The sequence below is a fragment of the Vanacampus margaritifer genome, chromosome 4 (genome assembly GCF_051991255.1).
Source record: "Vanacampus margaritifer isolate UIUO_Vmar chromosome 4, RoL_Vmar_1.0, whole genome shotgun sequence".
Classification (NCBI taxonomy): domain Eukaryota; kingdom Metazoa; phylum Chordata; class Actinopteri; order Syngnathiformes; family Syngnathidae; genus Vanacampus; species Vanacampus margaritifer.
In genome coordinates, this window is record NC_135435.1 from 11223984 (window position 1) to 11251713 (window position 27730).

The window sequence follows — 27730 nt, forward strand, 5'->3', positions numbered from 1 at the left end:
TTTACTTTAGGAAATAATAGTTTATTAAACTTACAACTTTAGCAGGCATTTACAACATTGCTCTGCATCTCAGTAGGCAACATTAATACTTTAGTATTTTCCTCAAGTTACAAAACAAAACAAAAACCGCATCAAATACCGAACGTAAACAATGGCAAAGAACGAACAAACTGGAACACCTTTGCTCACAACGTAACACGAAAAATTCACAGATTCATTAAATAATAATAATAATAATAATAATAATAATAATGCAACGAACATAAATAAGATAAATTAGAACATAAGAAAATGGAAACAAAAGGAGAAAATAAATAACATCAAATCAAAGCAGCAACTGATTTGGTCAGAGGAAACGTTGTCGCCATCGTAGCTTTTCACCGAAAGTGTGATCATCTTAATGCTTTGCACAAAGCTGCCTCGGTAGAACTTGTGATAACGTTAGTGCATTTGCCCTCCGTAGATCTCCTCCTCCTCTTAACAAAAAAGTCTGTAAGGACATACATGTAAAGGTTATTTCACAGCCTTGTTTAATGAATAATCATATTTGAACGGCGACTTGTTTCTATTAGCTAACGCCGTAAGATAACAAATCAAGGTTAACAATACCTGTGATTTGTGCATTTTGTTTGGCCGTGGGGAGAGGCCTCTTCTTCCCGGCAGGCGTCACTTCGGCGGGGCACACGATGAAGATGCCGGGCCAGTTCTCCTGGTCGGTCCTGCCCTCCTCGCTCTCAGCCGGCCTGCCCTCGTCCAAGACCGGAGAAGCGGACTTCGGCTGACGAGACTTGAGGTGAAAAGCTGCGGTGCCGCCAGCGGGGCTTTCCTCCCACTCAAACCTGCCTGGCAACGGGGTGTCGGTCTGGAAGTTAAAATTCCAGCGGCGGCAGTCATCCAGAAGTATTTCATGGAACTTGAGGTTCAATTCTCGGCGCAACGCCTCGTGATCCACCGGGCCAAACAAACACCTGCGCACGCCGCGGTTCATGTTTCCAGAGTTTTGTTTTTTCTGCACTCCGAGCATTCGGTGAATCTAATCTTCCCTTGGTGCTGCAGCCTGCAGGTTACAAAGCTCCTTTTTGTATATGGCAAACAAACTGCTGATTGGCTGCAGCGTGTAGCTCTAGGCCAAAAGGCAGCCTTTGCATAATTAATAGTGTGATGTAACAAGAAAAGGCGATGGCTGTTGGCTATTCCAAATTGCTCATTATAATTCCAATACAGTACACGAGCTCGCCATTTTGTAGTACAGTATTGTAATGTTCAAATGTGTATACTGTAAAGTTGTATAGCCTACATGGTGTACCTAATGCAGTAACCGGTGAGTGTTTTACCTTTCAAGTGCAACAATTGTTGAGCTTTAAAATTCACTAGTCCTGCTTTCTATTATTGTCTTTCAACTTGCTGCTATTATGCATGTGCCTGCAACAGTGTGTAAGTTGTGTAAATGATTTGTGTAGTACAGATTCAGTTCATTAATGATGGGGAAAGTTGAACGGTGGTGTGTAGACTTTTTTTGTCTAATGATGTGGAGTAGTGTTCTCATAGCCTATAATAGCCTGTAATATATAGTTTTGTATTCATATATTATTGGCAGGTGGTGGAGCATGTTGAAATCAACAATAAACCATAGTGTGTTATATTAGCCATTTATCACAAATCCGAGTTCACACATTTAGTTTAGTTATTTATATACTCTACCTCCAAAATCATCACTTTTTCAGGAGACCAAGCATCATGTCTGTTCAGTCATAAACATTGCATTGCCAAAGAAGGCCTAATGTGTAAGTATACATATTTGGTTTTAAATATTTCAAAAAAAAAAATCCTCACTCTAAATACATCCTCACCATTTACCAGAAGTGACCCTTCAGTCCTCAGCACCAACTGTACAGTTTGATCACTTTGAGTCATATGTCGAATCTTCTGTCCAGTGATGAGTCACTGCTCAATCACATCTGAGCAGAAGGCATGGTATGATGCTTCATTCAGTGCTGGTTTTGCCCCTAAAAACAAAGAAATATATTTGTTGTGAATAGTGAACTTTAATGTTAGTGCCCTTGATATTAACCTTTGAATAAATATGTGGTACAATAGATTTGGATCTCTAAAATTATTCACTTTGCTTCTTTTATTTTGCTCAGAAAACTGTGCGTAGTTCTTTCAACCAATGCGGTCTTACACCTTACCTTACATTACAAAATGTAATGGCTTGTTTTGTCACATTCCATTGTCACCTCGTGTTTGAAAACAGTGACCAATCGTCACCAAAACATGGATATTATTTATGCACATTCCTACATCTGTCCACCTCAACCTATGAAAATATAAAAGCATTTGGCACATTAATTGGTATTTTATTGACCTAATGTGAGCTTCAATGAGGAAAAAACACCATCGCCTTCATAAAATCGAAAATATTGTGCTGATTGTTGTTTTTTACTTTTACAGGTTAGTGTGGACAAGAGTAGGAAAATGTGTAGGAATTTTGGTGCCGATTGGTCTCCGTTTTTAGACATTTAGCGGCACAAGTTTTCTTGGACTCCAGGCAAGCAACTAATTAATAGGGATGTAAAGATACTATAAACAACAACAAAATTGTGCTTTTGTACATTACAGCAAACAACCTACAATCTCTAATAAGACTTAATATTGAGGCACTTACTTGCTAATGCACACAAATTGAGTTCCTCCACATATTGACTCGCTTCACAAGCATATTATGTTCCTCTTCATCTGACCATTAGTGTGGATTTTAAACATAGAAGGGCCAAAACATGCCTTATGAAAATTAAACTGCACTAAAAAACTAGCCACCAGAGGGTGCTAGAACTGCACAAATGGAAATCAACCTGATTTTTTAAACAGATGTGCTGCTTTTTATATATCGTGACATGACGACGACGATATTATGGCAGTTTTAAAGACACTGTCCGGAATTTTGACCGTTTCTGTTTGTAAACAAACAATTCAAAACGGACCCCTCCCATGGTTCAACCCATACAAGCTCAACATTCACGTCTCTTGCCTTTGACCGCACTCAGACAAGCAAACTGCGAGAGTGAGTGACGAGGTATCTTGCAAATGGTCACATTACTGATCACCGATGGGGATAATAATTCAAAACGACATTAGCCTTGTAACGATGGTGAAATAATCAGGACAAGTGTGGAGCTAACAACAGTTTTCAAGAACAAAAGCTAACCCTTTTGATTAAATTTTAATATATAATGACCTGTGAACAATTCACCTTACAAAGAGCCGCTCGGAACGCATTGTGTTCGTATCTTGGGGGCTTAATACAGAAAGCAAATCTAGCATGAGAGAAACTGCATGTAAGTTGCTCATTTCCTCATTCTTTTATAAATCAGACATGGCGAAGCTAATAAAGGCTTCAGAGGTTGAAGTGGCAATAAGTAGAAATATCCACTTAATTATTAGTGCAGATTAATACCTGTTTTCAGAAGTTATTAGTGGCATATACTGTATGTACAATGATTCTGTACGTAGAATTATGTCCTGGTTGTGACGTGTACCAGGATGAGAGGGGGGGCGGGGGCGTGGCTAGACTTGCTACTGGGATTTTTTTTTTTTTATGAGTTATTTATTTACTAATATTTCCAAAACAAATGGATGAAATTGAAAATGCAAGCTATTATCATTCTTCTGATTAAAAAATACATACAGAGAATTTATGAGCGAAAAATGGGCCTTCATGGCTGGAGTTTCCCTTTATCCATAATGGGAAGTGTATACAGTAGTCTGATTATTAGTTACTATTATTGGGGTTGCCACCTTTCATAAATGAAAATAACCCAACATAGCATCTTTGGGCCATGGGCCCCATGGGCACGGCCCCTATGATGGAGCCACCGTGTTACATTTTTATCTGTATCAACTGCCAATGTTTTCAATGTATTCATCATCATCATCATAAAACCTACAAAACTGAACTCTTTGCGTGTTTCTCTCCTTTTGCCTGATGTACTGGAAAAGAAGGCAGAGACTTTCAGCACAATGTTTTACACAGCTACAGTGGGATGGTTGAGCCTGCCTCTCTGTATTGTGCACAATGTGCAGTTAGTTTCCTTGGAAGAAATATTTCAGTTTCTTCTGTTGGTGAATACAGAGTTGTGAATTACATAATTCACATGTGTATTGTCTGAACTAAATGCTGCAACTTGATCAAATAATAAAACATATTTGTCCTGCTGTTCTATGCGAGCTACAATCCCAGCAGCGGACTACTCCACATTCTCAGTGAAATCAAGCATTTTGTTTGTGATCCCGCATTTGGGACTAAAGCAATGAACTGCAAGGGGATACATTTTCCTGTTGCCTTTATTTGATGCATCTTTCTGTACAGAGAATTGGATCGTTTTTTTTATCTAATTTCAAGGTCTTGAGAACATCAACCACTGTTTTGGGAGCAAGGACCTCTTTAACCACTGCCTTTGCCTTTGTTCTGCCTATAGACATTTTTTAGAATAGCTTTTGAATGTGGTTGAATCGTTTGATTACGTTTATCTGTACAGTCAGCACTGTTGTAGCTGACTGTGTGGTACACTTACTTCAACTGCAGTAACCTAGAGAGGAGAAAAGGATCCGAAGTGCCTCTCTTATTACATTAAAGTCATGATTTTATGATGATACTACTCTGTTCATCCAAAATATAAACTTTTTGGCATTGAGTACATGATATGATATGTTTAATATAGGGAACGAATATAGGCTATATATTTTGACTTTATACGGTTTCGCTTCACAATATTTAGTGTTTCCCACACCATGTTAATACTTGGGCGGGCCACCCAAGTAAACTGGCCACCACCCACCAAGTTTTCAAGAACATTTTATAAAAATATATACCCCCCCCACCCCCTTGCCCTCCCACCCCCTTGCCCCCCCCCACATAAAAAAAATAAAAAATGTGTCACGACAGCATGTGACATTAATTCGCCATCACGACGCAAGTCATACGAAATGACCAACAGCGACGCATATTACGTTGTCACAGTGGCTGGAAAATAATCTTTATAGTGAAATTACCCAATAAAATAACTGGAAATACATGTGTAGAACCTTTGGCGGTGGAGTGCAATAGTGTACTTTCGAACGGCAAAATGTGGTGTGAGGCCTTGCTGACATACACATGAGATCATGCATTAGGACAATTTCAACTTGTAATGTATTGCGCAAAACTTTAGAGTCATATTTTTCTGCTCAAAATCTGCCATTTTCTACAAAACACAAATGTGCTAAACACAACAGTGTTGATGAGTAACAACCATATTTAACCATATTTAGGCAAATACTGTAAATAAAATGTATTTTAGAGTCATACAAAATAACAGAATGGATAAGTCACTCACCTTACCCCGCCCAATAAAGGGTATGGTTTTCACTTTCTGAAGTGAAACTTTGTGGAAATGTTGCTAGTACAGTATGTCCTTGGCCTCCAGTCTTGTTATTGGCATAGCAGTATGCAAATGAGTGGTGTTGTTGGTATTGTTCCCGTGATAGATCCACACCACTTCCTGGTGGCCAAAGTGTCTCACTCAAGCCTTGTGAGGTAAACTTCTACGCCCTCTCAGGTGTGTTTAAGCAGGAAAGGATCAGTCAGTGATGCTGGGCAGACAAGACAATTTTCTTGTAAGTACATATAGCAGCTACTGTCTTACTCTCTTGTTATTAGAACAATATTTTTGTGTAAAGTGCCATCTATCTATCTATCTATCTATCTATCTATCTATCTATCTATCTATCTATCTATCTATCTATCCGTCTGTCTGTCCGTCAATCTATCTGTACTGCATATAATATTATATAAATATCTTAATTACAGGAGAGTTTTAAAAAAAGATTGGAAGCAACTTTTATTATGATGCAATAAATTCTATAAACTAATAGAACTGCCAACTGCAACCACAGAATAATCAACACCTTTTGAAGCTACTACTTCTCTGAGGATGTCAATCAAAACTGATTTGAACAATCCTTATAGGCTACTGTAAGGGCATAATATTTGATAAAGCTTGTGTACTGAACACTTTATTGTGCTAGTGTTGTAGAATGTGTGGCTGTCAGTGGTCAGTCATAAATCCAGCTAGATTGAGTGACTTGTCAAGATTCTTGACCATGAAATGTTGAGGAACTATTCATCCTTCAATAGATACTTCAAATGTTCAGGAGAGAGGTGGTGTCTATGTGTGTGTATCGCACAGCTGGTCGTTAAGTCCCAAATGATTGCATGCAAATCGGATCATTTGCACATCCAATAGTCTTTATCCTCTCCCTGTAGTCAAATAATACCAGCTCCCACCACAACCAGCATCCCTACATTAAAACAGACGACTAAACACAAACGATTCACTTTCTTTGTAACCACAAGCTGATTCCTACTCACTGATTAATACAAGGTCCCAAGGGTGTTTTAATCTTCTTCTTTTTTATATAAGCGTACAAATATTTGCAAATGTAACTAAGACCCAGCCAAATGGGTCATTTAATATTTATTTCAATGTAATGAAAAAATCAAAACTACTGCGACAGTGACTGTTAATTTGAAAAAATACATATTATAACTATATCAATTGACCCAACAAAACCACTTTCGTGAATTGATCAGAGAGATTGGATTTAGTTACTGCTGGCATCCAACAATGAGCGGTGGTGCTTTGTCAATTTCAAGTTCAAACATATGCTAAGAGCCGCTTTGCATATGGAGCGCGGATGAAAATTCTGCCAGTTTTGCATTGACCACAAGTTCCTCAAAGAACCTTTTGTTATGTGAAGTGGGTGATGAATGAGTCATAATTGGTTTAGCGGGAAGTGCATATAATATTGGCTTGTTTGCTTGTTTGTAGGGGCTACGGCCACAGACAACATGCCTGCGATGTGGGGACAAACTGGAATGGTCAGAAGAGCACCGGTGTGTTTGTGTCTGTCTGTCTGTCTGTCTATCTATCTGTCTATCTATCTATCTATCTATCCATCTATCTATCTATCTATCTATCTATCTATCTATCTATCTATCTAAGTTGACAGAGTTCCATAGTTTAAAAAGTTCTGGTTAAGACAAGCAGCAAAAAAAAATAAATAAAAGATAGATAGATAATACTGTACTAATAAAGGAAATCATGAAACACTATGCCATACTTATTGTGCTTTAGATAAATGTATGTTTAATACTGACAACTAAAATAAAATCTTTAAAAAGTGAAAAATCTTGTAAAATAATCTGTCTTTTAGAATTGGTTAAAAAAAAAATGGACTAAGTCAATCACAAAAATTAGACAACACAAGCATTTCTGCCTTGAAAAGTATAGTTAATGAAACCATGTTAGCGACACCCGGAAACCAATGTCTGGTCACTTCTGTGTTACAGTACGGACATTTGTTGCTGATAGACACGGCACTGTAGCGATTATTTGGGTTGCCGTAATGGCTTATGAGAAATTTAGACGGTACTGAGGGGAGTTGTAATTTCCTCAGCAAACTCTGGGGCACCACGTTGACTTTGCTTGTTTGTAGGAGCAAAATAAACGATAAAAATCCTATTATCAAGTATTCATAATATGAAGTTGCTACTTTAGTTAATCATAGATTTCTTTGCTTTCATAAAATAATTACTAATCCACTCAGTAAACACAAATGATTCGGCAGAAATTGAATTTCTAGACAACAAATTTATTTAGTAAACACACACATATATCAGTCACAGCCTAACCTATTAATGAAACGGAATAAAAATGTGAATCAAAGATAAAAAGAAAACATGCTTCCTAACTAACTAAGATAAAAAGGGAATGAAAAAGGTAGATGGGGGATAGAAATGGAAGCGTTTTGACCTGTCCATCCTTTTATATTTGAATGAAACGTTGCACCAGTAGTATATGGTCAGATTGCAATGACAGCGCAATTTGTGGACTGGTTCAGTTGGCACAGGAGAAAGAAGGACTCTCGAGCATCAATCCTCGGTTGAATGGTGGAATGCTGCACCAGGTCTCGGGTTGGTGGCGAGGTGCACGCGCGGCATGGAGGCCGCGACAGGTCCTTAGCTGGCGCACGTCCCGGTTGGTGGTGATGTGCTTGCGCGGTTGATAGGCCGCAGTCAGTTGGTGTGGGCACTGCGGGGCGTCTCGGGAGCACGGCTGGAGCAGAAAGGGGTCGCTGGCGCGCAGCGGCTCAGTGCCTAACAGTCGTCGTGGAACCGGGTCGGCGGGGCGCTGCGTGATTCTGAGAGCGGAAGGTAGGAACAGATGCATGCTTTGGGCCGCGCGTTGTGGCTCAAGTCCGGGGCTCAAAGAAAGAAGCCGCGTGGTCACCCTCAGCGTGTCCGGCGACCACGTTTCTAGTGATGGTCAGGAGAAGTTCATAGGGCTAAAGAGAGGGGAAGAGAGACAGGTTCCTTCGCGCGCTGGCTTTTAAACTGTGTCCCAGGGGGCCGGCAGTTTGGTCCCGCCTCTTCCGTGCGCATGAAGCAGACTTGGTCGACTGAGACCAATCTTTTGGGATAGTATTTGATAATTTTTTGATCAGAATTGACAAGCCAGATGCTTCATTTATCATTCTGAACACATTTCAAACATTACCGCGATCATAAAGTTATTGAATCCGCCAAGCTTACTAATTAGCTAAACTTAGGTGGCTACAGAAATTACACACATCATTCATTTGAGATAGACATACAGGTTGTGTACAAAGGTAATCAACAGGAGTCACTTGATGTCAGTCAAGTACATAGAGTGCGTGTATGTCCCGAATTATGTAGACTTCAGATTAATTAGGAGCGACAGGATTCTTGAAGATAACCGATAGTGACCGCTGGAGGGCACTGTTGTACCATATAACTTCCAAAGGGGCATTGTTTCCAACAACACATGGCTAATTCCTGTGGATAGACCAGACCGTAAAAGATGGTCTGGGGACTGATAAGTAATCGCTAGTTTGCTTGCTTCAAGTCTGTAGGAGCTGTGGTATGCGTTTCCTGGGGGTTGTAAAACGAAATCCAGTTCCTGCTGGAGGGAAACTCAAAGAGTCCTTTTGAACTGAAAACTCAGAGTTTAAGACGTGCACACACATTCCAGGGGAAAATGTTTAAAAAGGCAAATAAAATGGAAAAATTGAGGGTGACGGGCAATATCTGTTACATAATATTTTATTTTATTTAGCTGTTAACAATAAATGATAGACCGATATGATTTTTTTCAGGGCCGATACCAATACAGATTATTATTAGTCAAGGAGGGGGATAACCGATATTTCAAGCCAATAATCATTTTCAGTAAAAAAGAAAATATTAGCATCCATCCATTTTCTTAACCGCTTGTCCTCACAAGGGTCGCGGGGGGCGCTGGAGCCTATCCCAGCTGGCTTCAGGCAGTAGGCGGGGTACACCCTGAGCTGGTGAAAATATAAGCATCAAAATAAAATAAAAAAATAAAAAAAACTTACAATTTTTCTCTATAGGTTTCTTGAAACTGAGATGACGTTTTCTAAATACCATGGACAAATCCCAAAACTACCTTACAATTGGTCTCAAGTGAATGGCATTTCTCATCACTTTCATTCAAATTGCCATTGTCGTAGTACATGTCTCAATTGCCTCAGTGGATCTGTACAAATGGTTGTGTACATTTAGCCTACAGTTAGCACAATGTGCCCACATTTAGCACATTTTCCAAATGGATACATCTTGCTTATCGAACAGGATTAGTTGTTTTTCAGTCTAATGGCTGTCCTCTCCAAAACATGTCAGCAGGATTTCAGTGTGTAAGTCATAATATGCAAAATCATCTGTTCAGTTGTCAAAATTAGTCAAGCATATCACAGGGGATCAGTGTAGAGGATGGTTGAGACATTCACACCGTTTTTTTCCCTCGCAGCATTGCAGGGGAAAATATCGGCTGCGACGTGGATGAAGACCTTTGGCCAAACAAAGAGCAGTATGGATGGCCAAGAGGGGGAAGGTGACAATAGTGACTACACAGTACATTCTGTAGAGTAAATTTGACTCTATTTAGAGTAAACTTGACTCTATTTTGAGTGGGACCAAATAGGCTCAGTTTTAGAGTAATATTTACACTTGGAAGAGAGTAAAAAATAAAAGTCACTGAAGGGTTGAGGAATCTTCCGGTTGGGGGACGGCCGCAGTACCACCTGAGCTACGCCACTTCTACTGTTTGCTTAGCTACAAGATGTTTTTGGTCTCGGAATTATGAAGATTCCAGCTGACTACTTACTACAGTAGCACACAGCAGGAGCTCTGTTGCTCAGGGCGTCGATTGGCTATCTCCCAAGCTAAAGGTCTTTCCTCAACCCTTGAGTGACTTTTACTTATTTATTTTTCACTTCTTTACTTTACATTCTTCCAAGTGAAAATATTACGCTAAAACTGAGTCTATTTGGTCCCACTCTAAATACAGTCACATTTACTCGACAGAATTTACTGTGTAGTGAAAGTGTTACAGTAGTTGGTTCTTCATTTACGCTGTACGCTAGGTATAATTTTAGTAGTTTTTCATGAATATACAGATTTCGGTTGACACTTTTTTTTGTTGCACTCTAATAACTAAGTAACTTTTGTGTCAATAAAAAGTGTTGCAATTTCCTTGACTGTGAGTGGAGTATGTCAAACCGCAAACTTTGAAAACTGCTCTTGTAAAATCCTTTTCCCCCCTCAGTTTTATATACAATTATATTTTGTTAGTGGCACCTCTGCTGTTGTAGCAAAACATCTAATGATTTTGACCTGCAGTGCTCACAGAATGCCAAAGGGATGATGCATTTTGGGGGCACTGACATAGAAATTTGATTTGACACATAGATAAGCTGTTTTGGGAGAGATATGAGCTTTTGCTGATGAACCATGGTGTTGTGCAAAATCATCCAAGCAAAAACACTAAGTGAATGCAGATGAGCCAAATCAATTGAGAAGGATCTTTGCAGTTGTGACAGTACTGACTCTTTGTTTGGGAAAGGAACTTGGAGTGAAGCATGTGTGACCAGTTTTGGGAAAGGGTTTGTGCTTTTGCTAATACATTGATAGGTTGTGCACAAATGTAAGTCTGTTTGACCAAATGAGCTTGCAGTTTTGAAAATGTCATCTCAGTTTCAAGAAATGCGCCAAACCTATGGAGAAAAACTGTAAAATGCCATTAAACATGTTTGTTAAAACAACTTTTCAAATGTTCAACACTTTCCTTTTAATTTTAAACATAAAAAGAATAGACAGCTTTGTTTAAAACACTAAGACGGGAATAGCTCCCTATTTTTTTCTACTGTAAATAAAGTTTTCCAAAATTTCAACATGATTCCTTAATTTAAAAAAATAAAATGTGTATGAAGTTCTCATTGTCAGCAACATCTTTTATTAACTTAAAATATAAATAAATGCATGTTTGTAAAGTTCTCTGTATCTCACTGAGCAACAAATGCATGCGAATGTAGCTAATTTTGTGTTTTCGCCAGGGTTCGTAAAAGGTTTCAAAAGATCTTCGCAGACAGTGAAAAATTGTCTGAACATGTTAAAAACTAGCTACTTTGTGAGAATTAAAAACCATAAACCAGCTATGAACATCTTACAAATCCTGATGAAAACCCAAAATTCGCTCAGTGAGATACCAGTTTTATCGGCCTTCAGACTCGTGAAAAAGGCCAATGCCGATATTTGCCAAAATGCCAAATATTGGCCCCGATAATCGGTCTATCCATATTAACAATGTAAAGACATAATGTACAGTATGTTAAAAACATTTGCTTTTCATGTTTAGTGTCCCCCAGAGCTGTTCATGCTGCTCTACAGAGGACAAGACACTGCTGAATGTAAGAGATCAGAAAAGAATGAAGAGTCAGTGGCCAGCTGGAAGAGTGGGTGACATTGACTTCATTGGAATCTCCAAGACAAAAGGAAAGGTAGACAACATAAAGCAAAATCACACAGTTAGAGAAAGAGTAGGTCGCTTTACCCTCTTCACTTTTCTTCCAGTTTATGAGGGTGCAAGACAATACCGACCCAGCGCACATCTTCCAGATGCTGACAGAGGAGTGGGGACTTGCTCCTCCACATCTGGTAGTTGCTTTAGTGGGAGGAGATGAGCTGGCTCAGATGAAGCCCTGGCTCAGGGACACCCTCAGAAAAGGTCTTGTGAAAGCTGCACAAAGCACAGGTATAGTATGAGGTACTAAGCCAAACAAGCATTAAGCGGTGGAGGCACCAGACCGATGCGTATAATTAAGGAGTAACTTAATCACAGTTAATCTAGAAATAATTGATTTGTAATCTACTCTCACATCAACAATATAGAGAACCATTGCAAATGCACATCTAATGAGATCCAAATTTGACCTTGTCGAGCAATATACCTGCAAACTGTGTGTGTGTGCTTGTGTATAATACAGTGCCCGGTATTACTGATATTCTTTTATTATGCTTTTAAATGTACTGTTTATTTAAATGTACACCCTAAAAACTGCTGGGTCAAAAGTAACCCAATTATGGATCAAAAATGGACCGGTCCACTTTCTGTGTTCTTCTAAAGGACCCCCTTTTTTTCTTTTCTTCTTTTTTTTACCCAAGTAAAAGTAGCTTTACACTAAAAGACCCATTTTGAGTCAAGAACCCAATTTATTTTGCTCAAGTAAAGGATCTGACCAATATTTAAGAGTTGTTTTACACTAAAAGAGCCAATTTGTTTACTCAAAGTGGGGTCAAATTGACCCAAGTAGAGGATTGGTCCATTTTTGACCCAACTATTTTTATAGTGTATGCTTTTATCCCCATACCTATGATTAAGGTTGTTCAAATATATTTTTTAAAATCATGTTTTCCAAAATATTATTATTTTATTATATATATATATATATATATTTGTTAGCATTTTATTTATTTATTTATGTACAACTTTTACTTACTGGTAAACATCTATAAAATGTGACAAATTTTGGATTTTTTCAATCAACCCTTGTATAATACAGAGGGTCAATTTTAGATATTTTTTTGCATTAATCATGGGCATTTACACTTCGTTATTTTAAACAAAAAAAGGAAAATCTTTCATTAGGTTGATGCTGCTATGTTAGCATGTCAGACACATGCAGTCTTGGTACTCTCCAATATGTTTTCAAAAAGTTTTAATAATATTTATTCATATATTTCTTACCTTTTCATCCGAGGGAGCGTTCCACTGTTCCATTTACAATTGACAGTAAACTGAACCAATCAACATGTAGTAGCCTATAGAAAACTGCTCAACTTTTTCCCTTTGAAGGAGCGGCCCAATTGGTCAAACTTCAGTCAGGATATAGTATGGTCTGTTTCACTCCCCCTGCTAGTTTCACAGTCGTGAAGAACCAAGAGAGCAGGTATCTAACGCGCCTTGCAGCATGAGAACCACAAATGAGAGAATGCAATGAAATTAAAGAATCGTATTTAATATGCTGCAAAATGTGCAAAACTCACACATTCGCTGAAGGGTGAGGCTGTTGTAGCCTCCACTACCGCAGGACGGAGCGAGAGAGAATGTGGAACCAAGCAGGTTGTAGCATTTGGGTAATACAGGGAGGGACTATCAGGCGATGGAGGTAATGTTAGCTGGCTTCCATGACATGCCTCAGCAATGGTGATTAGTGTTCCTAAATAATGAGGATATTAATCCATCTTCATTGCTCAAGAGTTATCACATGCATATTTGCATTAAAATGTGCATGCTCAAAGTACGTTACACACAGACACACACTCATAATTGTGATTATTATTGATAAACTGCATGATAGACAAAAATCAACCAAGTTAACTTGGACACTCCTATGCAACAATCTCTCTTTGCTCCAGGGGCATGGATTTTGACTAATGGCCTTCGATTTGGCATCACCAAGCACTTGGGTCAGGCCGTACAAGATCACTCCTTGGCTAGCACTTCTGCAAAAGTTCGTGTCGTGGCCATTGGCATCGCACCCTGGAACATGATCCACAACCGAGAGGCACTCCTCGGCGCCAAGGTGTCTAAGGGCACACAGGAAACATGCAACTGAGAAGAACAAACAGGGCCAACTTCTCTGAGTAAACGCTGGCATCCTGATGATGTTTTTATGTCATGTGTATTTATCACTTTAAGTTGGATGTGCCAGCAGTATACAAGCCGCAGGACTTGCCCCATGGGTCAGTTTATTCTCTGGACAGCCACCACTCTCATTTTGTCTTTGTGGAGGAAGATCCAAACAGACCCGGAGCCACGAGTGAAATGAGAGTGAAGCTGCTCAAACACATTTCTCTTCAGCGCACAGGCTATGGAGGTAAAGACTTGGGAGGAAAAACATTGCTAAACAAATACACAATAACAATATCTTATTTGAACATGTAAAAGCACTGCAGACTCATAAGACCATTAAATCCGATGCAGTCTGCAGACTTTCATCATTTGTTGTGTGAATCCTGCCTTTGTTTTTAAAGGTGCAGGAAGTTTTGAGATCCCTGTTCTTTGTCTGTTGGTCCACGGTGAACCTCCAATCCTAAAGGTTGGGCTCATTGATTTTGTTGTTGTTGGTTGGTTATTTAAACAAATATGATTTGTATGGTCTCTTAATTTTGTCAAAATCTGGCTCTTGTAGGGGAAGTCTATTATTATTATTATTATTATTTTTATTATTATTATTAATAATAATATATTCTATGCACCCCGGTAACACCCTATGATGTAATAATTTCCTGAAAATGTAATAAAAATTGCACTTTATCAAAAATGTATTAAAACGTAATGTAATAATTTTACCAAAAATGTAATAATAATAAAAATCCTGACTGATATTGTAATAACATTTTTACCAATGTAATACTATATATATATATATATATATATATATATATATATATATATATATATATATATTTTTTTTTTTTTATTTTAATTTTTTTTTTAATTCCATTACTGCTGAAATTATTACATAATAGAGTTTTTATATTTTTGAACGAGTTATGCAAATTTTATTCCATTTCCGGGCGTTATTGCATTTTCAGGAAGTTATTGCATTATAGGGTGCCACAACCCTCTAAACATTGCATTCCATAGTGCATTTGTGAAATATAAATCGAGCAGAAAAATCCACCTGTTTTTATGAAACTCATATTTTGCTACTTGCTCTTGACATAATGACATCACAGTGCCTAAGGGCTGACCTGTTTTTTGGGTTTGACAATGTAGCGTTTGCAAGCTAAGCCCCACTGTGATGTCATTTTCAGTCAACAGCAAGTGGCAATATGGCAAAAAAAACGGGTGGATTTAAGTGCTTAAATCATATTCCACAATCACAATATTAACCAAAATGCCTTGTTTAGACTAGAGGTGATGCATAGATCATATTATTGTAAAACATTTTTTTGACTTGACTTCCTCTTAAACTTGGCTAAGTGTCTGCACATTAGGCTGTGACTCCGATTTTGATTGTGCCTTCTCACAAAGATGCAGACTGAGGCTAACTAAAGAAACACCTTTCTGTATTTTTTTTGGAGGGGAGCTAAACTAAGAGTCTGTGAACTTGACGTGCATCAACAATTTGTCCTTTTCTGCAGAGGATGTGTAAAGGCATTGGCAATTCGACACCTTGGCTTATTCTAGCTGGCTCAGGAGGAGTGGCTGACATCCTCGTCACACTCATGAACAGGGGCTGCTGGGATACAGACGGCGTTCACGAGCTGCTGCTGGGCACCTTTCCAAACGCCTACAACAGCGCGGACATACGAAACTGGGTCAAGCTGGTGAGGGTGATGTGTTGAGCATGGAAGCAGGCGTAGAGTTATGAATGTCAAGAGGTTTGAACGTTGCCTGCAAAATAGGACAAATGGGAAAGAGAGCAGCTAAAATGGGATTCCCTTCATCCATATTTGTACATGATGGCCCAATTAAAAATAACACAAGACGTATAAAAAGTGAAACAGTCTTCAATTTGGGAAAGGATCATGAAACAACATTTATCACCAGAAATTGCTTACTCAGATATGACAAAATACTGTTTGTAATATGTGCCTGGCATCCACCAATCAGATCCAGAAAATACTGCATCACGGGCATCTACTCACTGTCCATGACCCCGAACAAGAAAGCTCTGAGCTGGACACAGTCATCCTCAAAGCTCTTGTCAAAGGTAAAGCACTTTTTATGACAAATGCTATTCAGAATAATTGCTATTCACGGGTTATGGCACCATTGACATTCTGTGTGTGTGTGTGTGCGTACGTGTGTCTGAGCTTGTAAGAGTCAAAGTCAGGAAGCCCAAGACTTTCTTGATGAATTGAAGCTGGCTGTGGCCTGGAACCGAGTGGACATTGCCAAGAGTGAAATCTTCAATGGAGATGTGGAGTGGAAGGCGAGAGACATAGTTATTACCTGTAATTCGCAAAATCTGCAAGGTTTTGTAAATTATGTTTTGCATTTTAGTTAAGCAAAGCCCATAGCCTATTTGTGATAGTGAGTGAATGAGGGATCTTAAATGAGTTCAAAGTTAGTCTGTAAAAGTGTTATATTTGGCCTCCTTAAACCTGCTAAGTTGATTGTTTCCTATTAACCTCCAGCCAAGTTAAAATTGATCTTTGACGTCTATGGACGTCATTGGCAGCGAATGAGTCACAAAATTATGTAGGCGGTACAAATTTATGACCTGAATTTGACAATTAAATTGGGATTACTACACCTCAAACATTGTCTGTGCAGGCGTGTGACCTTGAAGAGGTGATGATGGATGCACTTATCAACGACAAACCAGACTTTGTTCGTCTATTTGTGGACAACGGTGTTAACCTGGGCGAGTTCCTCACCTACGGACGTCTACTGGAGCTTTATTGGTCCGTGTCAGAAAAGAGTCTCCTGCATAACCTACTTCTGAAAAAATATGAGGAGAAGCAGCGTCTGCTTGGTACTGCAAGGACACCTGGGCCTCCTGGGCAGCACGTGTCAGAGCAGGGGGAACGCAAACCCCGTTTCACACTTTATGAGGTTGCCAAAGTGCTCAAAGACTTTCTTCATGACTCCTGCAAAGGATTTTACCAAAAGATTCCAACAGTGAGTGATGAACTTTATCTTAAGGATACGCAAAAATGAACACAAAGCATTCTATTTTTGTAGATGACGCTTTTAGAAATGTATTAACATGATTATGCTATTTCATAATATCTTTGCAAGTATCATTAATCACTATGAAATCAAAAATAATGATCAAATGATTTTTATTCAGTTCATTTTTATTGAGGCGTGCTTGATAACACACCCACATGCCATATGGTGACATTTACATCTCTGAAATTTACAAGCATAAACAAATACTAGCAAATATTTATTTAATCCTGGATTGGCTGGCAACCAGTTCAGGGTGTACCCTGCCTACGGCCCGAAGCCAGCTGGGATAGGCTCCAGCACCCCCGCGACTCCTGTGAGGAATAAGCGTTTCAGAAAATGGATGGATGGATATTTATTTATATAGAGAATTGAACAATCTAACACAACATAGTACTTGACAAAATCAAAATATGTATCATGAAATTGCGTGCCTATGCTGTATTTTGTGAGTATTTATCATGGCTTGTGGCTAAATGCTACTATTAACTAGGGGTGTCAAGCGATTACAATTTTTAATCGTAATTAATCGTATGACTACATTTAGCTCATCCCAGTATGATTTAGGATGGTAAATCCTGATCTCTATAACATGTGCTTCCACCATGGTCAGACAGCTACTAGGAGGAATGAAAAACAAGGGTGTCAGGAGATTAAGATTTTTAATCGGAATTAATAGCATGACTTCAATAGTTAACTCACGATTAACCGCAAATTTTATATCTGTTCTAAATGTGAATGAAATGTACAGTAAAATAAAGTTTTCATACTCCTGTTAACAAAAAAGTGGAAAAAATGTTAAACTAATAGAAATATGGCTGCTTCTTTTAGTCATTGATACAGTAATTTCCTAATATTGTATATAGTGTGATATTGATTTGTGTTGAGGCCATTTTTCTCCCACTGGATGGCATAATGACATTTGTAAGACGTTGGTGACACCTCATCTTTAACAGGAAGTAACTTGTGCAATTCTGCACATTTTTTAAATGGTAAAATACAACTTGACCCCAGTCTCCACAAATATATACATTATTATTAAATGTATTTATTTATTATTTTAAATTAACTCAAAATGAATGCGTTCATTTTGACACCCCTACTCCAAACCTTTTAGCCCACAGTGAATTAAATTTGCCGAAGTCGTGAAAACAAAATGTGAATATTATGCAAGCTGCATGAACTACAACTGGGTTGTGTTTGCACTCCAGGAAAAGCCTGCAAAGGGTCGACTGTTCCACAGCCAGAAGAACCTGGCAGAACTGGAAGAGCGTTGCCAACATCCTTGGAGGGATCTTTTCCTCTGGGCCGTCCTTCAGAACCGACAGCAGATGGCTAACTACTTTTGGGCCATGGTATGTCTTGTCATTGCATTTCCATCACAATATGGTGTGGTTCATTCTGCAACTACATGCCGGGCATTGAACAACAACAGCAAAACAGCTAATCAAATTGAGATGATCTTAATTATATAGAGGTAGTTTTGTGGTATGTATAGTGTGTGTGATGTGGGCTAGTGTGCAGGTACACATACAATAAGTCCCACTTTTAATAAATGGGGCCGCTGAAGAAACTCCATCATCATCACTGGCTTGAACTTAAAAGCATGTATACCTCCTGCAGCAATATTCAAATAAAGGTCATGTTTCAGCGTTGATGACATGAGAGTTTGGATTTATGAATAGTTTAAATGACACCAATCAATGATAGAAGTACTCTGTTTTTCTGCATCTTTTTACGGTGGCTTTGATTTTGTTATTGTCCTTCTCTGGACCGAGCCAACCAATTACTGCAATGCTTCAAGTCGTCACCCCTGGTTGCTCCGTCCCTGCATTTATTTCAAACATTATCCGAAGTTATGGTAATTTCATTCAAAGTGTGCACATTCTGCCGCCACTAATGGTCATATTATCGACATACTGGCACGATTCTGAGTGTTTGAAGTATCTCTCATGTTACAAGCTTTAATATATTGCAATTATCATTGCAGCATGCAAGCACTGCATCTCATCTATGTGCATAGAATGTCAGCCAGCGTCTCACAATCTTGCAATATACATATATACATATAATGTGATACACTATACACTGTCAAAATTGTCCCTTCAGGGAGCAATTAAATATTCTTAGTATGTTCAAGGAAAATATGACTTGGCATAGTATACAACTGGCAGTGCCATTCCTATTATGGGCAAGAGATCAAGTTGTGCCTGTATGATGTTTCATTTCATTTCATTTTTCATGCACTTATTACAGTACAATGTGAAAAAGGGCTGTAGGTCAGAGTCCTCCTCCAAGTTGAGTGTAAATTAGCCCAATGTAGCATTTTCATGATTCTGCTAAACTCCAGAACGATAAGAGACACATTTAAAAACAGAAGCTTTATTAGGGAATAGAATGGGCTTATATAAGATTCATTCGCTATGTTGGAGTTTATTTTGGCTCGCTTGTTCCCACAATTACTCTCTTCTTTCTCTGATGCAGGCTTGGTAAAGAATCAATGTTATAAGACTTTTTAAATAGATTTTTGAGCGTTACTTGTATACAACCTTTATTTGCACTACTGCAGCATCTCTGTGGGATGTAGAGTTTGCATTTTCCCATTAGGTTTTTGTGAGTTCGGGGGATGTTCAAGCAGAGACACTTAATTGGCAGTAAGTGTGTGCATATCGGGTATATATATTTTTGTGTGTTTAAAATATATCAAAATGACCAGTCTGAACTGTACGACTTTTTTTCTTAACCAGTTGTCACTTTCTTTCTAATATAGTGGGTTGAGCACAAATAAATATGCTCTTTTAAAACAAATGGAGAAGCAAAAGCGAACCACATGCCTAAAAGAAAGAACACAAAGTTCAATGTTTTGCTCTTTGTTAATTGTTTTACGTTCTTCTTAGGTAGCTGTCTGACCATGGTGGAAGCACTTTTTTTTTTACCATCTCAATCAATACCGTGATGAGCTAAATGTAGTTTACATTGGAAATGCACAGCTATTCACATTTAAACAAGTTGACACCAGATGGCATGTTTGGCTCTCATACCACACAAAGTCTGTTGAGTTAAAACCCAGTTAATAAATAGAAAAGTGCATATGTACAGCCAGGCAAATCCGCAAACCAAGATGTATGATGATGATTCAAAACTTTAGATTCACATTTGTTTCATTTATTCAGGGCCCTGAGGCAGTAGCAGCAGCATTGGCAGGATGCAAGATTCTGAAAGAGATGGCAAGACTTGAATCTGAGGCCGAGTCTGCACGTAGCATGAAGGAAGCCAAGTATGAACAGTTTGCCCTTGGTGAGTACTTCATCTGCTGTCAAGCTGACTGTGAGATCAGAAGTCAAAAGGTGAAACAATGCAACAGACACTGATATACAGTATTTTCTTTGTGGACCTCAGAAAATTGACATCTTATTATGTACTCCCTGTGCAATAACAGATGTGTTTGGAGAGTGTTACTCCAATAGTGAAGACAGGGCTAATGCATTGTTAGTAAGAAGAACACAGTGTTGGAGCAAATCTACGGTCCTCAACCTGGCAACTGAGGCTGATGCCAAGTCCTTTTTTGCCCATGATGGAGTTCAGGTAACAGAACAATTTCCACTTCAGTGGGATCGATTTTTTTTTCTCCCTTCTCTCTCTCCCTCGCTCTCTGTTTAGTGCTTTTAGTCAATTAGCTCGGTTCACGTGTTTTTTTGTTGTTGTAATCTTTCCTTCTTTTTTTTTTACGGTTATCTGCAATATTTTACTCAAACAACATTCAAATTGCCACTTTGTGTATTAATTCATGTTTATTGTAAGATGGAAAATTCAGCAAGCAGCACTGACACACAGCATGGTGGTTAGCATGCCTCACATTTCAGATTTTTGGGATTCAAATCTCACCTTTAGCTTTACTGTTTCCTCCCACATCTCAAAAACTATTATGCTAATCGAAGACTGCCAGTTGTCCATAAGTGCGATTCTAAGAGTGAATGGTTAGTTGTCTACACTATATGTGATGTGGCCCTGTACCCAGTCTCTCATCCAAAGTCAACTGCGATAGGCTCCAGCTCAACTGTGATCCTAATGAGGACAAGTGGAATAAAAAATGTGTAGATGGATGGAGGGCAGCACGGTGGCTGACTGGTTAGCACGTCCGCCTCCCAGTGCAGAGGACGTGAGATCGAGTCCGGGCTTCGGCCTTCCTGGGTGGAGTTTGCATGTTCTCCCCGTGCTTGCGTGTGTTTCACCGGGTACTCCGGTTTCCTCCCACATTCCAAAGACATGCATGGCAGGTTAATTGAACACTCCAAATTGTCCATAGGTGTGATTGTGAGTATGGTTGTTCGTCTCTGTGTGCCCTGCGATTGGCTGGCAACCAGTTCAGGGTGTACCCCGCCTACTGCCCGAAGCCAGCTGGGATAGGCTCCAGCACCCCCGCGACCCTAGTGAGGAAAAGCGGTCAAGAAAATGGATGGATGGATGGATAGATGGATGGAGGAAAATTTCACCCTGCCCTTCACAGAGTAGAATTTTTACATGACACAAGACACCATGAATTTACTAAATATTTGATGTTTTGACCTGTACAAGGTGCCCATATTAATGGACCGGGTACTCATTCAAGTAATTACATTGCATTAGCGCAGCAATGAACTGGATTCTGGTCCACGGACCTGGTGGTATAATTTGATTAATGGCAAAAATTTGCATTTTAACTAGGTTAAACATCCAAGCATGGACAGTACAATCTGTGACTGGAAGGCAGATCTGTGTAATGTCTTATACTGCCCCTATGTGGCATGATTCAAGTGTACCTAGTTTAGCATGTTCAAAAAATGACAAACACATTTTTTATGTATTTAATTATTTATTTGTTTTATATGTATTTATTTTTCAGGCTCTCCTGACAAAGATTTGGTGGGGAGCAATGACAACAGACACAGCCATCTCCAAGCTTGTTGTGTCTTTCTTCTGCCCACCTCTCATTTGGACTAACCTTATAAAGTTCTGGTGCGATTATCTGGATTTAATGCAGCTTTCTTCCCCTACAATGTACAATGTATGTTTTTTTTTGTGCAGTGATGAGGATCTGAACAATCAGAGCGATGAGGAACCGTTTGTGGAGCTGGACACAGAGAAGGTTTTACTGTTAACGGATGAAGATGGCCCACTGTAAGTTTTTATTAATATGCAGGAATTATGATTTTTCTCATAACATAAGATTTTCTTGTGCACATGATTTTTATAATAGTGCACAATCCAGGGTAAAGCCAGAAATTGTTTCAAATAAAATAAAGAAAATAATCATGCTAACCTCATGATTGTGAGGCAGATATTTCACCTTGCTGCATCTCTGGTTATATTTCAAACGTTAGACAAATATTTTTTAGAGGAAGACTTGCTGACCGATGCTTCATGAAATCCATCCTGTCCTCTGCATTTTTTTTGAAGGGACTCTTCACCTGGTGCCCCAGCAGATCAGAGCTGCGCATCAGTGTGGTGGCGTTTCTTACTTTGTCGCTGGCGTCGCTTCTGGAGTGCTCCCGTCACGGTGTTCCTCGGTAACGTCATCATGTATTTTGCCTTCTTGTTCCTCTTCACCTACGTGCTCCTGCTGGACTTTCTTCCACCGCCCCCACTTGGTCCTGGGGCCCCTGAGATAATGCTCTACTTCTGGGTGTTCACCTTGGTGCTGGAAGAACTTCGTCAGGTGACTCACATAACATTAGATGACACTTCTTGTTAATGATTACTTTGCGGATACTTTTAGATTGTTTATAGTGCTTGTTACATATTATATATAATTCACATCACATGGCATTTACGGATTTTGTTGAGTACTAGCCTTCCTATATGATTGCTTGACACCAACCAAATCGTTGCTAGATATGCTCTTAAACAGTCTTAATCTCTTTATATAAATAACATAAAGCATTCTGAAGACAATGAGGTCCAAATGGTTGCGACGAGGCGCAGGTGTACTGTTTTCAATAAAAGGCAATACTTGTATAAAATACATTTATGTTCTGTAACATTATTGGAATTTTACTGTAATTTAAAAATGTGTGCCATGCAGAGCTTTTTTTCAGATGAAGAGATGAACATCTTAAAGAAGTTTAAGCTCTACGTGGAGGACAACTGGAACAAGTGTGACATGGTTGCTATTTCACTATTCGTCGTTGGTGTTTCATGCAGGTAAATACCAAAGAACACATACCGGTACAGAACAATATAAGGAACATTTTGTTTTGTTTGTTTGGATGGCAGGATGGTCGATGACACTTACGAGGCAGGAAGGACTGTTCTCGCAATAGACTTCATGGTGTTCACCCTGCGGTTGATCCACATCTTTGCTATTCATAAGCAGTTGGGGCCTAAGATCATCATTGTGGAGAGAATGGTGAACAAAAACACTCATGCAAACACCTTGCGACGTGACATTTGATATTTATTTTACCTTTGCACTCATGACGAGGTGAACCTGACATCACAAACGTTCTTAGCACATCTTCTCCACGGTTTAGAGTTTCTGCTTTTGAAGCTCTGGCTCCGGCCTTCCTGTCGATTTTCTCCGGGTTTGTAGAGGAATTATTTTCCATTCTTGCATTATGTACAACTTCACTTGCTCAGGAGTGCATTGCCTTATTTTGCGCTCCATAATGTGCCACTCATTTGTACCTGCACTCTTATGCAGCCAGGCTATTTGAGAGATGAGAGAAATTGTCCCCAAAACAATAACATTCATCAATTTGAACATTAAATATCTTGTCTTTGTAGTCTATGGAATTGATGTTGATTGAAAAGGATTTGCCAATCATTTTTACATTTCACATAACGTCCTAACTTAGCGGGCGTCGCTTTTGTACAAAGGTGCAAAAGTGAGTGTGAATGGATGTTTTTCAATGTTTCACTGGTCTCTGGCATTTCTCACCCAAAGCCAGCTTGGGTAGCTACTGCTCCCCCAGTGAGGACAAGCGCTACAGAAATTGATGGATGAATGTCCTGAAGGTATACTGGATGTGTCGCACAGTCTTGTGTATTCCAAACATATTTCATTATGATGCAGTGCAGTTCTTCATCAGTAAAACCACAAAACTGAGGATTATGTATTAATTGTTTTTAATTCAGCTATAGCTTTGGGTGTCATTAAATTCCAATTAACTAATGTCGTGAATGATAAACCTTTGTTAATTAAAAAAATAGAAGATGTGAAAGTCTTCCATATCCCAAGCATTACAATGATTTTCTTTCCAGATGAAGGATGTCTTTTTCTTCCTCTTCTTCCTGAGTGTGTGGCTCATTGCATACGGGGTGGCGACCCAGGCTCTTCTCCATCCTAATGATCCCCGGATCGACTGGGTCTTTCGCAGAGCCTTGTATCGCCCCTACTTGCACATTTTTGGACAAATTCCTTTAGAGGAAATAGATGGTAAATGCCTGCAGGATGAACCAATAATGTTTGAGTAAACGTAATTAAACATTATAGTTTAAAACAGTTGTATCACATGTTTAATGTTTTTCGTTGAGGCAGTTAGAGTTGGCCTGATTTCAGTTAACTACAATTAGGTCCATTTGTTTCTTTCATGATACAGCTGCTCGGATGCCTGAAATGAACTGCACCAATGAGTCGGAGGAGATTATCAAGGGCCTACGGCCACCATGTCCTAATGTCTATGCCAACTGGCTGGTCATCCTCCTTCTGGTCATCTTCCTTCTTGTGACCAATGTCCTTCTGCTCAACCTGCTCATTGCCATGTTTAGGTCAGGAGCTCATAAACATTGAAGAACAACTGTAGGAAGCAGGCACCCTCATTGTGTGTTTGTTTTGTGATATACAGTTACACCTTCCAGGTTGTACAGGGCAACACTGATATTTTCTGGAAGTTCCAAAGGTACAACCTAATTGTTGAGTATCACAGCCGCCCAGCATTGGCTCCACCTTTCATTATCATTAGTCACCTCTCTCAGCTCCTTCTCAGCCTTGTCAAGCAGCCCGAGTCCAAGCAGGAGCATCTTGGTAGGATGACACACATTGCTAACATTTTATATAACACTCAGACTATAAAACTGTGCATTCTGCCGTGTTTTACTAGAGCGAGAGCTACCAGTAGGGCTTGACCAGCGGCTGATGACATGGGAGACTGTCCAGAAAGAGAACTATCTGGCTAAACTCGAGCGACAACATTGGGAGAGTAGTGAGGAGCGACTCAAGAGTACATCCTCAAAGTAATGATGTACTTGTTATCCATTTATTTTACAACAAAACTGTAAAGCTCAAATTATAGTTATTTCCTTTCATTCCTGACCAGAAATGTGTTTTAGTGGTTGAATGTCATCATTTATCAATTTCTGATTTCTCAAATAAGGCCAGCGAGATGGCTAAAGTTGGTGTATAATTCCTCATTCCTGCTCAAAATGGTAAAACATTGCAGGTTCACTCAAAATGAGCTCACACTAAGAAGGCACTTCAAAAAGGACAGTAGAACATTTAATTTAAAAAATATAGTAAAATAAGGAAATTATTTATTCAAATATAAGCAAAATTATCTGCCAACAGAACAAGAAAATTTTAACTTAAATTTACATGTAAGATTTCGAAAAATAAGAAAATAATACTATGCTCATATAAACCACAGCGGTCTTGAAAATAGTATTTTTAGACTAGAAACAAGTTAAGTATTGACTTTTTTCAAGCTGTAATAAATATAACTATTTTCTTAAAATACATAAGTATTTTTTTACACTTGGATAACTTTGCCCGAGTGTCAAAGTTGGGAAGTAACAGGTCCCGTTTTTATTGTCTTTAATATAACCGAGCCAGAAAGTGAACCCACATCCTCAAAGTCTGAGGGTAGGCATTCTACCACTAGACCACCGAGCTGGTACCAGAACGAGGAAAAAAATCAGCTTCGTAAAATTACGAAATTAACCACTTAAGCTATATTGCACTTTTTTCTGATTGTTTTCATACTTTTTTTCCAATTTATCTTATTGCTAGATTATGCAAAATCTTAAAATAAGAAAATTCAACTTATGAAACCCCAGTTTCTTTCATGATACAGCTGCTCGGATGCCTGAAATGAACTGCACCAATGAGTCAGAGGACTCATTGATAGTTTTTTGATAGTTTGTTAATTGTCATCTTAAAATGTGGAAAATGCTTGTATTAAGCCTCACAGTACTTAAAACTGTCTGTTAACACTCAATGCCAAGACTGCTTGATCAAATAAGATAATTAAGTAATATGTATCTTAAAATAAACACAATTATCTTGTCTGACAATTTAATTTTAAGTAAAAAAAACTTGCGCACATCCGCAGCGAACCTGAGATCGATTTCGGGCTTCAGCCTTCCTGGGTGGAGTTTGCATGTTCTCCCACATTCCAAAGACATGCATTGCAGGTTAATTGAACACTAAAATTGTCCCTAGTTATGATTGTGAGTGTGAATGGTTGTTCGTCTCTGTGTGCCCTGTGATTGGCTGGCAACCAGTTCAGGGTGTACCCCTACTGCCCGAAGCCAGCTGGCATAGGCTCCAGCACCCCCGCGACCCTAGTGAGAAATAAGCGGTTAAGAAAATGGATTAATGGATGGATAAAAAAATAAAAATAAAATAAAATAAATAATATCTTAAGATTTCTGTTTTTGCAATGTAATACTGAATGGTCTCTATAGGTGAATGCCTGTCTGTATGGTACAGGAAATTGCTAAAGCATAGTACATTCTTGCATAAAACAACAATTGGATGTACGTTTTGTGTATTTATTTAAAATAATAAAATGCTGAATTTTACAACCTTTTTTCTTTTTTTTTTGCTGCCAAGGGTTCAGAGTTTGCTAAGAATTATCGGTGGGGTAAAGGACCAAGAGAAACGACTGGCATCCATGGAAGCTCAGGTATGCCCAAACTTGACATTCATATTTTTTCATATCTCATATAGGAATCTCTCTTGTATGTCATGGAGTAACACCTGTGACACCTGGATTTAATCTAGGTCAGATACTGTGGCGAGGTGTTATCTTGGATGGCGGAATGTTTTGCTCTGAGCACACTAAAATGTGGAAAAGAAGTTCCAACTGCACCAGGTGAGTCAAGTGGCAATCAAAATGATGCTCTGTAAAACCGATAATACGACTACACTCACTTAATGAAGTGTTTTATTTGAATTAATGGACCACCAAATGGCTTTGTCTTTGGCAGGCTGCAAGGCGAGCAATGATGCCCATCAAAGTCAAACTGAAGAAAGAAACCAAATGAGCTAAAGGTTAGCTGTATGTAGAGTGACAAATAAAGGATATGAAGCTATAATAGTAAGTAGTGATATTAAGTAGATAATTATAACTATTTTCATCTGTATTCTTAAAGATGACGTAAATCAAATTGATACTGACTTTGTTTGAATACACTTAATGTTGTAAAGTGTTATATAGTTGTATTGTCACACATGATGTGCCATGTGTGCCTCTTGTGATAATAATGATAAAACAAATGGGTCCAAAAGGGTCTGACAATTGTACATTATTGTACCGTAATGTAAGGTGTTTGATAGTTGGATAGAGAGTGGGCCAGGCTGCAAAATTGCGAAAATCTGCGTATAACTGATGCCTAAATGAATTGGACGTCAATTTCTTATTTAGTTT

The 27730-nt window shown here is 38.8% G+C and overlaps 2 protein-coding genes across 3 annotated transcripts; one reads left to right on the forward strand and one right to left on the reverse strand.

Moving 5' to 3' along the window:
- On the reverse strand, nt 1-1098 carry LOC144050983 (cyclin-dependent kinase inhibitor 1-like). Its single transcript, XM_077564698.1, has 2 exons — nt 610-1098; nt 1-490 (listed from the first exon to the last, which is right to left on the reverse strand). Exons 1-2 carry the CDS (start codon nt 1022-1024, stop codon nt 393-395), a joined length of 513 nt encoding a protein of 170 aa, XP_077420824.1. The 5' UTR covers nt 1025-1098; the 3' UTR covers nt 1-392.
- On the forward strand, nt 276-27696 carry trpm5 (transient receptor potential cation channel, subfamily M, member 5). 2 transcript variants are annotated; one of them, XM_077564695.1, is made up of 27 exons: nt 276-1321; nt 5595-5652; nt 6867-6931; nt 11775-11916; nt 11990-12170; nt 13835-14001; nt 14118-14295; nt 14453-14517; nt 15569-15754; nt 16041-16140; nt 16244-16362; nt 16707-17054; nt 18317-18460; nt 20279-20402; nt 20545-20690; nt 21988-22100; nt 22170-22262; nt 22542-22800; nt 23167-23285; nt 23358-23490; nt 24345-24519; nt 24683-24851; nt 24929-25107; nt 25184-25316; nt 26914-26986; nt 27085-27175; nt 27291-27696. In XM_077564695.1, the coding sequence occupies exons 2-27, from the start codon at nt 5626-5628 to the stop codon at nt 27350-27352; spliced, it is 3591 nt and encodes a 1196-aa protein (XP_077420821.1). In that variant the 5' UTR covers nt 276-1321; nt 5595-5625; the 3' UTR covers nt 27353-27696. The 2 variants fall into 2 exon arrangements, with proteins under 2 accessions (XP_077420821.1, XP_077420822.1); XM_077564696.1 differs by lacking the exon at nt 5595-5652.
- Nucleotides 27697-27730: the final 34 nt, after the last annotated feature.

What these genes read in the sequence shown, in the direction of transcription:
- trpm5 (XM_077564695.1), top strand. Translation starts at nt 5,626, where the DNA reads ATGCTGGGCAGACAAGACAATTTTCTT. An exon ending in AGGCACTCCTCGGCGCCAAG is followed by an intron (nt 14,002 to 14,117) that starts GTGTCTAAGGGC and finishes TATCACTTTAAG; the next exon opens with TTGGATGTGCCAGCAGTATA. An exon ending in TCAGCGCACAGGCTATGGAG is followed by an intron (nt 14,296 to 14,452) that starts GTAAAGACTTGG and finishes TTGTTTTTAAAG; the next exon opens with GTGCAGGAAGTTTTGAGATC.
- LOC144050983 (XM_077564698.1), bottom strand. Translation starts at nt 1,024, where the DNA reads ATGCTCGGAGTGCAGAAAAAACAAAACTCTGGAAACATGAACCGCGGC. An exon ending in ACAAAATGCACAAATCACAG is followed by an intron (nt 491 to 609) that starts GTATTGTTAACC and finishes ATGTCCTTACAG; the next exon opens with ACTTTTTTGTTAAGAGGAGG.